The following is a 12812-nucleotide window of genomic DNA, read 5'->3' on the forward strand; positions in this document are numbered from 1 at the left end:
CTTATCATGGGGCAAATTCTAGACAAGCCAACCGAACTGCTTTTGCCTCCAATCTGTTGATAGATCACTTTTTTCTTCCTGAGACTGTCCCTGAGTGTAAAGGTTGAAACAATGTGCCCCTCAGATTGTGAGTCTTGCATCCGACATCAACACCACTTAGTCTGGGGCCTCCAGATCTACTCCATGCTCCAAATGGCTGTGGCCAACCACCACTGCAAACACCATCTGACTTATTTCAGAACAAGAAGTTGCCTGCCATAGTCTGGAGATTGTGGGTCCCCATCTAGAAAACACAGCACTCTGAAGAGGACGCATGTGAGCCCCCACTCATGGGACTAGATACAACACTGCTGCCATTGAACCAAGAAGCTGATGATAGGACTACTCCTTTAAAATTTGCTGTTGCCAAGAATCCACGTCTGACAACACAACTTCTGGATTCTTGGTTCCGTCATGCAAATGCGCCTCAACCTGGTATCAAAATGGGTGTCTTAAGGGAAATTGACTATGCACCCCAGACCTTACAAAACTTGGAGAACTCTGTGGGTTGCCGCTATGCTTTCCTGAAGCGACTTCGCTCTTATCAACCAATCATCCAAATAAGGATGAACCAGAATGCTGCCACCACCACCACCTTCAAGAAGTTCCTTGGAACTGTCACTAATCAAAAGGGCAGGACCTAAAACTGATAATGCCAATGAAGCATCATAAAACAAAGGAAATGCTGATATTATTTCCTTATTGGAATAGGAAGATAAGCCTCCATTAGCTCCAAGGAGGTCAAGAATTCTCCCTTCTGCACCACCATAATGATGGGTCTTAAATTTTCCATTCTGAAATGAGTCATCAGAACTCGTTGACCTGCTTCAGATCTAGAATAGTATGGAAAGACCTTTTTCTTCAGGACCACAAACTAAATGGAGTAATAGTTCAAGCCTTCCTGATCCTCTGGAATTGGAATTATTGCTTTAAAATTAAGGGGCCTCTTCAGAGTTAACTGAATCGCCTCCCTCTTTGCGAATGAATGACATGGGGAAACCATAAAAGCATCTGAAATGGGACAAGAGAATTCTAGGGCATAGCCATCTCGCACAATTTCCAGGATCCGCTACTCTGTAGTGATATGAACCCACCTCTGGTAGAAAAGAGACAGGTGACTGCCTATATAGGGTCGCAAAAAAAAAAAATAAATTTGAGAGACTCTAGCTGACCTAGACGGGTTGTCTTTACTTCCTTTCTTAGGACAAAAGGTCTGGTATCTGAATAGGTTCAAGACCCTTGACTACCAGATTTCTGTCCCTGCTAGACCTGGCTGGGGATCTCATCTGTTTTAATCTTTATTTCAGCTGTAACCTGAACAAAAGTGAAAATTAAAGTGACAGCAGTCAAAGAAGAGGTCAAACTGGAGTAATATAAACAGGGGAAGGATGGGGAAGAAAGATCCCAGCTTGCTCCCCTGGAAGCCTCCTGTCCCACTCAACAGAGGGAAGGAGCTCAAGGCTTTCACCTACAGAGTCAATATCTTCCCTGCTCAACTAGGGAGGGAGAATAACTCATCTCAGGAGCCTTCCAAAATTCTTTCCCGCTCAGCCTACCACGTCGTAGTCCACAGCACAGAATGTTTGCCTACCATCTGCTGGAGACAGAGAATTCTTGCAGGCTGGTATTAACACAGATGCATATAAGGAATGACACAGCGAGCTTGTTGATCTCAGTCTCCAAATGCTGGTCAGTAAGCATAACCTGTTTGTCTGGATTGGTCTGACTGGATAAAGAGGAAAGGGATAGACTTAGCACAAGTCGTAAACAGCAGCACCAATCTTTCCCATTATATATCTATCTATATATACATGCACACACAAATCTCTCTAAAGCAAGTGTACATTTTATATTCACTTACCTTATACTTGAGTCAGAAAGGACAGAAAGTTCTGGGTTCAAACTTTTACAAACTTTCTTATGGAAATTAAAATATTAGTGGGGGAGCAGGTTTGGAGGTTGTGATTGTCTTTGGGAGTGGGGGGACAGGGAAAACTAGAAGAGAAGCACATCTAAGCTTTGCTACTCTATTCTCCAGTATCCATACAACTCAAAATTATCCATAATAAAATTAGTGTCATATTAAATAAGAAAAATAAGTTTATGGCTTTACCTGCTGTCATACATTACAGCAATTTTTGGTATTTACTGAAAAAGCCTAGCTAAAAATTAGTATCTTAATCTTGGTTCTAGAAATATACTCTTCAGAGAAACTACAAACTTGAACTTGCCACTGAAAAAACCCCATAATAATTAGGAAAATACTTTATGATTCATAATAGACTAAACAATTCTGTGAACTTTCTTCTGTAATTAAAAAGATACGTACCAAACCTTTTAGCAGCTTGAATGGTCTCTTTGGATCCACGAATTGTCATAATCTGTGCCAAAGCAGTTAAATCATCACTGGCTTTGAAAAATGGATAACGTCCACTAAGCAAAGAAAGGAAGATGATGCCTGCAGACCACATGTCAATAGCTGGAATGGAAATAAGATTTCACTTAAAGTCACAACTATATCATCTGGAGTTCTTAAACCAAAGTTAGCATATTTCATGACCAGCAAGTACGGTATATATCAAAAGAAATCATGTACTGAATGGAGTAGCCACCTAGTGGTTAGAACAGAGGGCTACAAACCAGGAAAACCAGGGTTCAAATCTCACTGCAGTTCAGGAATAGTCTCTTCAAGGCAGATTACAACAAATTATAAAAAAAAATTGACAACATTTAAATTACCCATACAGAGAGAGTCATATTCATAGTTGATAACTTCAAAATGTTTATAGCATTTAAGAACACTTTACCCTACACTGCCTCAGGGTTGGATCGAGGAAGAGCGCATGATGTCATCTACTTGGATTTCAGCAAAGCTTTTAATACCGTCTCGCATAGGAGGCTTGTGAAAAAAATGGAGAAACTTGGGAGTGAGCGCCAAGGTGATAGCATGTAATGGTAAATGCAACCTACTCTGAAGAGAGCCATGTTAAGTGAAGTGCCTCAGGGATCGCTACTGGGACCGGTTCTGTTTGGCAGGGGTGGTTCTATAATGAGGTAGGGTGAGGCGGTTGCTTCAGGCGGCAGAACTCTGAAGCAGCAAAAAGTGCCCCTTCAAAATTCTGCCCAGCCCCTCCCTCTGTCGCACCACCCTCCTGCCCCCCCCCCCCCCCAGACTCATGAAAACCCCTGGTGGTCCAGTGCGGGGCCCAAGCGATCTGCCACTCCCAGGCGTTGGTTGCCGTTAAAGAAAATGGCACTGGTTAGCCATTGCCCCTACCATGTGACAGGGCCAGTCAATGGCACAGGTAGCCCCTGTCACATGGTAGGGGCTAAAGGCCACCGGCACCATTTTGGTTAGTGGCAGCAGACGGCCCAGGAGTGGCAGATTGCTCCTGGGTCCCCCACTGGATCACCAGGGGTTTTTGAGAGTCTTGGGGGAGGGAGGGGTTAAATTAAAATTTGAGGGGGCGGCAGCATATGGTCCCCACCTCAGGTGGCACATTGCCTTGAGCCTCCCCTGCTGTTCGGAATGTTTGTGAGTGACATTGTGGAAGGGATAGAAGGTAAAGTTTGTCTATTTGCAGATGATATCAAGCTCTGCAACATAGTAGACATGCCTGAAGATTTGGCAGCTGGGATTCAATGCCAAGAAGTGCAGAGTCATGCATCTGGGAAGCAGTAATCCAAAAGAGCTGTATGTGATGGCAGGGGAGGGGAGGAGGCTGATATGCATGGACCAAGAGCGGATCTTGGGGTGATAGTGTCTGGCGATCTGAAGATGGCAAAGCAATCTGACAAAGCGATTGCTAAAGCCAGTAGAATGCTGGGCTGCATAGAGAGAGTAATAGCCATTAAGAAAAAGGAGGTAGTGATGCCCTTCTTCAGGAGGTCCTTGATGAGGCCTCACCTGGAGTACTGTCTGCAGTATGAAACCCTTATCTCAAAAGGGATAGAGACAGGATGGCGGCAGTCCAGAAAAGGGCTACCAAAATGGTGTGGGGTATCAGACAACATATGAAGAGAAACTGAAGGTTATGAATATGTATACACTAGAAGAGAGGAGGCACAGAGGTGATAGGATACAGACCTTCAGATTCCTGAAAGGTTTTAATGATGTACAAAAATCAAAACTTTTCCACTGAAAAAGATTCAGTAAAACTAGGGGTCATGAAATGAAACTCCTGAAGAGCTAGTGAAAACCAAAACAATAATAGAATTCAAAGCGGCATGGGATAAATACTGTGGATCCCTAAAGGATGGAAATGAAGAAAAAAGTACATGGTGGTAACATGCTGGTGCGGCAGTTACTATCCTTAACCAATAAGCCTTGATACTGTTGATGCAACTCCATCATGGCTCTCTGCTTCAACTGCAGGGGGAAAAGGGGAATTGGATACCTACAGCAACTAACGAGGGCTCCGACTTTTACGGTCTGGGGAAACATAACTATGGGGTAATTTGCTGATGAGGCGGTTAATACCCTTAACCAATAAGCTTGATACTTTAGTGCAACTCCAACATTGCTCTCTGCTTCAACAGCAAGGTGAACTCTGTGAATTGGATTCAAACAGCAACCAAAGTGGGCCCTGATTTTTATAGTCTGGGAAACTGATAAGCATGGGAGTAACCTACACGGCACAGCAGATTCTACCATAAGCTTGCTGGGCAGACTGGATGGATCATTTGGTCCTTTTCTGCCATCATTTCTATATTTCTATTATGAGTAAGCTCTCTAGGGATAGGGAAATACCTGCAGTACCTGAACACAATCTGCTTTGAAGTGCCAGAAAAGTGGAATATAAAGAAATAAATATTACATTTCATCAATTTGTGAAAATTCAACATTTATTTATTTAAAGATCTCTTGTATACCACTTATACAATAAGATCTAGGCAGTTTACAGGTAAACGTACACAATTTAAAAATAACACAAAAACCATAAAATTAAGAATACTTTACAATGTAGGACGTGGTATACAGAATAATAATACATTGAATAAACCAGAAATAAATTTGTGTTGTTTTGGGGTTAGAAACCATAGATAAATATTTAATGTCTTTCTAAATTCTATGGGATTGGTTAGGAGTCTCAATGCGACTGGAATGGATTTTGAGTGATGGTCCTGCTATTGAGAAAGCCCGTTTTCTTGTTAGGTCAAATCTGGCTATTTTTACTGTCGGGACCTGAAGGAGGTTTTTGTCAACGGATAGCAGTTACTGTGGAGGTCGATATAGGCGAAGGGATGTGCACAGCCAAACTGAGGTAGGATTATGAATTAGGTTGAAGATTAAAGTCAGTATTTTGTAATGGATGCGTTTACGTATAGGTAGCCAATGAAGGTCACTAAGAACAGGGGTGATATGTTCTCTGATTTTGACATTTGTAAGAAGGCTGGCTGCAGCATTTTGGATTAGTTGTAGTGGGCGAAATGATAAATCTGGAAGTCCTATGTATAATGAAATATTTTCAGGTTTGGATTATTGTAAAAGAGTTTGCAAGACAGTTCTAAAGTCAGCGTGGTGTAGTAGTGGTTTCAATCTTTTCACATCACTCTCAGACATGCTCGCCCCCAATTTATAATGTTCTGTGGAACCTTTGTATCATTGCTTGGCAAAGGATAGTTGTTCTTGCCCTCTCTCTTGTTGTGTGGCCTCCGCCTTCCAACCATAAGCCGGAAGATGTCTATCTCCATTTACTTATCTTTCTGCACAGTAACCTAGGCACGCTCTCCCACAACTGGGATAGATTCTTCAGTGCCAGAAAGCCTCTTGCCCCCTCTTCCCAGGATGTACAAGGCTTCACTGCGCCGTCCTCATCTGAACTCTTGGAATCGGAAGTCATACTAGAACTAATGGAGCTCGAACTGTCTCTGCGCTTCTGTTTCCTCTTCCTCGTTTTCTTCGTCACAAACATTTAACAAACAAACCCACCCTCAACATCCACACTCATGAATACCTATCTTAATACATAATACAAACAAGCTTTTTCCAAATAATTACAGTTCAGCTACAATAAGATTTAAACAAACCTCCCCCATCACTCCTCAATTTCCCATCCTCAATCAAACCAATCATAGTCCAGTTTATTACCCTGTCTGCCTCCCTCCCTCAAGTTACAGTAGCAAACATCCGATGAAGTTTGGTCCCTATAAAGTCAAATACTGAGGGAGGGGCGGAACCAAGATAGCCACTGCATAGCAGACACTTTTCAGAACTGCTCCCGATAAATCTCAACTATTTCCACTGAATAAGCTTTTTCTTTCAATGGGGAAAAGAAAAGAAGCTGTACATCAAGGGAAAGTGACAAATTCGCCGGGTTCCCTTCGTCAAACATTGCCAACTGAAGCACGATTCACCCTGAGTGCGATGATCAAAGCTGGCTTGGTTGGACCTGGGGTCGCTAGCCCGTCGGCGGCAGATGTTTCTCTTAGCCCTGATCATCGCTCCACTCTGTGCCCTCCTGCTGGACATGCTGCCTCGGTAGACGCTCTGTTTGAACCATCACCAGGGGAGCTGGAAGGCTCCGTTTTTTCACCAAGCCCGGTGTCTACCATTTTGTCGGTGCAAATCCATCGTTTGGAAGTTGAAGAAGGGCCTCGAATGGCATGACTTGCTGAGGACAGTGAGGTCTCATTGCCTTCTTAGACGACTGATTCACAGAAAACAGGTTTGGCACAAGTTAATACACTGGCAGGGATTTCTACTATGATTTTTCCTATTATCTCTGACTGTGTTAAGCCTGACGTTATTACTCTGGAGAATCTTTGGACTGTCCTAATGTCAGTTAATAAGTCTCTTACTGATTTGGTCTCCTTAACTGCAGATTTATATAATAACTCTCAATCTTTTGAAACGCGGTTGAATTCTATGGAACAGAAAGTGACAGAGGTGAAAACTAGCATAGTGGAAATTCAAAATGTACAAGCAAATGTTATGAAAGATTTGTCTTTATCTCTCGCAGAATTGAGAATACTGAAAATTCTCTCAGATCTGCTAATTTAAGACTTAATTTTCCTCAAATTTCTTTGATCACAGCTCGTCTGAGAAATCAGTACTTACCTACTACAGACAAAATGGATAATGTGTAAATTGGGTTGATTTTCATGCTACGCAGTTGCCAACCTTTTTATAGAAAATATTGTATTTGTTTGGTTAGCCATTCCCCATGGCTTTTTCCTTAGGCTTGCCCCCCCCCCCCCCACCTTATTGTGGTCTAAAAGGCATTGAATATTATTTCTTTGTTATAATATTGCATAACCATCTATGTTTTGTTCAATATGCCAATATCTCTTTATTGAATATATTATGTATATCTGATTCGAAAACTATAAATAAAGCATTAAAAAAAGTCAAATACTGATGAAAACTAATATCCAAGTTCTGTTTTATGGTCATCAATTGGCCAATGGTTTTCTAACCCTTAGTCTCAATTAATACAGTAATTTTATGACAGATAAGGTAACAAACCTAAATACTGTGAAATCTGATATGTGCTAAAAATATTCAAACTAAAATTAGGACAAATTGTTTTTCACTCAATACATAATTAAGCTCTGGAATTCATTGCCAGACGATGTGGTTATAGTGGTTAGTGTAGCTGGGTTTAAAAAAGGTTTGGATAAGTTCTTAGAGCAGAAGTCCATAAACTGCTATTAATCAATAAGGATCTATTCATTTAATGTTTGGTTCTTGCCAGGTACTTGTGACTTGGTTGGCCACAGTATACTGGACTTGAAGGACCCTTGGTCTGACCCAGTATGGCATATCTTATATTCTTTAATTTAACCCCCCCCCCCCCAAAAAAAAAACAAAAAACAGTTTTCTTTTAAGAAAACTGAAATCTAGAACAGAAAGGCCCATCTGGTCTGTTCAATTTACTTATTACAATGCCATAGCCCCCAGTTGATATTTATTTACTGTATTATTTATTTGTAAGCATTTATATATTGCTCCTCCATCAAGAGAGATCAGGGTGGTTTATAATAAAAATATTCATAAAAATTTACAAAATAAAAAACATAAAACATAATAGAAACATAAAACAATAAAAAAATGAGTGCATTCAATACAATGGACTTAAAACTCTTTGATGTCAAAGGCTGTACTAAAAGGCAAGTTTTTAGGGATTTTCAGAAAGCTTTAGGATCTAATGCGAGTTTAAGTGTCTCCAGCATGGAGTTCCACAGCTTATCTGCCTTTTCTTTCACTTCTTTGCAATTAAGAATCTTTCTTACCATACTTTCCTGAATTCTGTTATTATTTTGGCCTCTATTATCTCCCTTGGGAGGCTATTTTATACAGCTACCACTCCAAACCTACTCCCTTTGGATTACCATTAGAAAACTGATTGATCTATCATGACAAATCGCACACTTCCTTAAAGTGTGGCATTGCTATGCAAAAAACAGCTAGATATGTCCATAGTTTCATAGCATATCCTGATGATATAGGATTCAGTAGTTCTGCAACAGGTATATCAGTGTAAAAACTCTTGACATTCCTAGCTGGTTTACATATAGCAGTGCTGCCTTCTTCTGAATATGAGACACCACTGTCATTAGTGTGGATGACCAGATGTGAGGGAAAACAATTATCTTAAAAAGATAAGGCAATTTTACCAATTCCATGCAAATTAACAATCTTTAGTATGTTTTATACTGTAATTTATAATAAATCACTAAATTGTATTCAGAGCCCCATGACAGACTCCTGAGAAAGTTAAAAAGTCATGAGATAGGAGGCAATGTATTATAATGGATTGTAATCTGGTTAAAATATAGGAAATGAACAGTAGTACTCAAGATTTGTACTGTGCCTGGTGCTTACTCATATTTATAAATTATCTGGAAAGGGGAACGAGTGAGGTGATCAGATTTGCAGATGATACAAAATGATTCTGAGTTGTTAAGTCACAAGTGAATTGTGAAAAATTACAGGAGGATCTGCAAGTCTGGGCATTGAAATGACAGATAAATTTAATGTAGACAAGTGCAAAATGAGGCACACGGGGAAAAGTAACTCACACTGTAGCTACAGGATGTTAGGTTCCCCATTAGGAGTTACCATCTAGGAAAATGGATCTGGATGTCATAGTGGACAACAATTTGAAATCCTTGGCTGTGTGTGTGGCGGCCGTCAAAAAGCAAACAATATTAGCAATTATTAGGAAAGGAATGGAGAATAAAATGGAGAATATCATGACGGCATTGTATAGCTCTATAGTGAGGCTGCACCTAGAACACTGTACGAAATTCTGGTAACTGCATTTAAAAAAAAAAAAAAAAAAAAAAGATATAGATGCTTTGGAAAAGGTATAGAGAAGAGCTACCAAAATGATAAAGGGGATGGAATGGCTCCACTATGAGTAAAAGCTAAAGAGGTAAGGGCTATTCAGTTTGGAGAAAAGACGGTGGGATGGGATATGATAGAGGTCTATAAAATCATGAATGGAAATAGAATGGGTAAATATAAATCAGTTATTTACTCTTTCAAAAAAAAAATTCAGAGAGTATGGGACTGTCCATGAAGTTAGTAAGTAGCAATTTCAAAATAAATAAGAGAATATTCTTTTTCACGCAATGTGCAATTAAGCTCTGGAAGTTATTGCTGGAGGATGTGGTTAAAGCAGTTAGCATAGTTGGGTTTAAAAAGAGATTTGGACAAGTTCCTAGTAGAGAAATCAATAAACTGTTATTAATCAAGCACATTTAGGAAATAGTTGCTACTTATCCCTGCATGATAGCAACATGAGATGTATTTACTGTTTGGGATCTTGCCACTTACTTGTGACCTGGATTGGCCACCGCTGGAAACAGTACACTGGGCTTGATGGAACTTTGGTGTAACCCAGTATGGCAATTCTTATGTTTTAATTGGCAATTTCTCTATACACAAGAATACTGAAAATGAACACACTGACAAAAGCAAACTAAACTTTAAAAACAAGACATGAAGAATAAGAAAGCTAGAACTTCACAATGGACAGAAGTCTGTCAGCAGCTCCCACTAGTTCAATAGTGAAAAGGAACTCAAGCCGTAAGTTTAAGAAACTATTTGGTGCTTCTTCAAACATGCTCTGTATTCCCAGCTCATTGTACTCCCTGGCAGGCTTTATGCTGTACATAGTTAGTGACTAATGTGCTTACTTTTAGTTTATTTTTGGTGAATTTCATTTTCTACAAAAGGAGTGCAATATTAAAAGAAGGGAGACAAAATTTGAAATATACTTAAACTTTTAATTGGCAATTTAGGCCACTAGTAATAAAAGTCAACGTGCACAAATGAAACATGGAATATATATTAATATTAATAGTATTTTAGTATTTCATGGTACATTATTTTCAAACCAGAAAATCAGTCTTATAACAAAATTATTCAGGCTTAAATGCTGAACTAACAAAGGAGTATGATGGAATTACAGAAAGAATAACAGTATTATATCTTTATTAGTCTAGTGACATTAACCCATTTCTTTTTATGAGTAGGAGAAAAGCTCCCACACTTTAGTGATAAAAGCTGGTAGCCAGCTGAGCAATGGTTCAGACTTTAAAATCATATGACATCTGCCACACAGGTTTCCAGATGGCCTATTGGTGCTTAACTAGCTGAATGCACACAATGCTGTAGCCAAACAGAAAAACTGCCACTCTAGGAAGTCACATACGCCTCTGTGCTGACCAGCCTAGTCAGAAACATGAACGCCATCAAATCCTCCAAGTATAAATGTAAACTCACAGTAGAATTTAAAAAAACATTTAAATTAAAGGGCCCAAGACTGAAATAGTATAAGCATCAGAACAACTTACTCAATTCCATGCTTCATTATATCTATGTATCTGACGGCCAATTAATCTTTTAGTTCAGTCCCGGTTATGTATGTGAGGAACAATAGATCTCCGATATATTTTTTTTGGCAGCACATAATGGAGCAGATATTGGGTACATTCTCTTTTTATTTTATTTTGGCTCCATGAAAAATAGTTGCTGAAATTTCTGGGAATGTTTACATACTTTGGGGGAAAAGTTCTAAGAATTATCAAAAGATTAGAACTCTACCTTAGAAGCAGCAAATATTCAACTACCAAGAAAGGTTCAGGTGCCAAAAACAAAGCACAACAAAGGACTGAGATTCCACAAAATCTATATAAATAAATAAAAATGTTAAATAGTTTGGACAAAATCGCTAATCTCAGAAACCACTGAACCAATTGCTTTCAAATTTGGACACAACCTTCATTTCGCATACAGGAAGGTTCTTCTGTACTTACATTACAGATATGTCACACCTGTGACAGGTAAAATAGGTTTAAAAATATTTTGAGAAAACAACGACATCTGCTGGACGTAAGCGCCATCTGTTACACCTTACACTAACACACGCTACACTAATTATTTCGCCAGTCCAGGTCCACGTTTCACGTCCATTTTAACACATTCATGCACTTTTTTCGCTGGAAGATAACTATTTCCTTTACAGATAAAATACACCCACCACCCTCCTCACACATGCCAAATTTATTTACTTCCCAGGCCCTCACAACACACACAAAACCTGACAGAAGTCTGGGAGGCTCCAGCGGGGGGCCAGGACCGGTCCGGGACACATCTCCTGCACTACAGCCGTCGGCTGCCAGCAATCAACATGGTGCCGTCGGCCCTTTCCCTTACTATGCCACTCGGGGACACCAATGGTGGCAGTAGCCCATGTGACATAGTAAGGGCGAGGGCCCCTTGGCGCCATTTTCAGGACTGGCAGCCGGCGGACCTTTGCCCTTACTATGTCAGAGGACCTACCACTGCCATTGCTCCACCCCACTGACATAGTAAGGGCAAAGGGCCGTCGGAACCTGTTTCAGTGCTCGCAGCCGATGGACCAACGCCAATACATCGCTCCCGGGCCACTCCTGAATGCCTGCTCCACCGACTGACATTTTTATCAGGTCTCGGCGGGGTCTGGAGGGTGGGGGGTGGTGATGAATTTATTGCGAACATCTTGGGGAGGGGTCACGAGGGGGGGGGGCAGGTTTCATTCATTCAGCAACTCTGGGGGGGGGGGCAGGAGAGTGTGGGGTGTTTAGTTTAAGAGAACTTTTCTCATAGGGTTGTTTTTTGGGGGAAGGGGGAGGTTCACACACAAATACATACACTAAACTTGCACGATCTCGGGAACGCACCAAAATAGCCCTCCCCAGACCACAAAAATTTGGAAGTGCAAATTTGGTTAGGCACTCCCCTATTTGGCTACATAACGCGCACAGACGCCCAGGGACAGACCACATGTAGCACCAACAATTTTAATTTCCCAGGTCTTGGGAGGGGGCAGGAGGGTGGGGGGTTATTTGATTTAAAGGGTTGGGATTGGGGTTTTTTTTTGGGGTGGGGGGGTTCCCACAGAAATAGAAAGACAAAGGTTTTCTGATCTGAAGGGTAGGCAGTAGGTGGGGGGAGGTGACAGTGAGGGGAGAGAGAATGAGGGGGGAGGTGAGTGTCAGGGGAGGGAGAATGAGGGGAGAGAGTTGGAGTGGGGACAGGGGAGGGAAGGGGGGGGGGGTGAGTGACCAAGGGGGAGGAGGATGAGTGACTGAGGTAAATGAGCAAGGGGAAGAGGGAGGGAGGGTAAAGAACCTGACTGCCACTGCAACGCGTGGCTGGGTACCGCTAGTATTTTTATAAAGTTTTGAACTGAAATCTTCTACTACTGGAATAAGCAAGTTAATGTTCTATTTTCATAGCCGGGATCTGTAAGTGAGGCAACTGGGACACAGAAATAAAT

At 41.0% G+C, this 12812-nt stretch overlaps 1 protein-coding gene across 1 annotated transcript in view; it reads right to left on the reverse strand.

Moving 5' to 3' along the window:
* The window catches only part of CDC7 (cell division cycle 7), a 114113-nt gene that overhangs the window by 25084 nt on the left and 76217 nt on the right, over positions 1-12812 (reverse strand). Inside the window, exon 10 of the mRNA XM_029618642.1 lies at positions 2369-2518. Within this exon, the coding sequence (XP_029474502.1) occupies positions 2369-2518 (150 nt within the window). The remainder of the gene's footprint in view (positions 1-2368; positions 2519-12812) is intronic.

This window comes from Rhinatrema bivittatum, chromosome 10, assembly GCF_901001135.1.
Source record: "Rhinatrema bivittatum chromosome 10, aRhiBiv1.1, whole genome shotgun sequence".
NCBI classification, from domain to species: Eukaryota; Metazoa; Chordata; class Amphibia; order Gymnophiona; family Rhinatrematidae; genus Rhinatrema; species Rhinatrema bivittatum.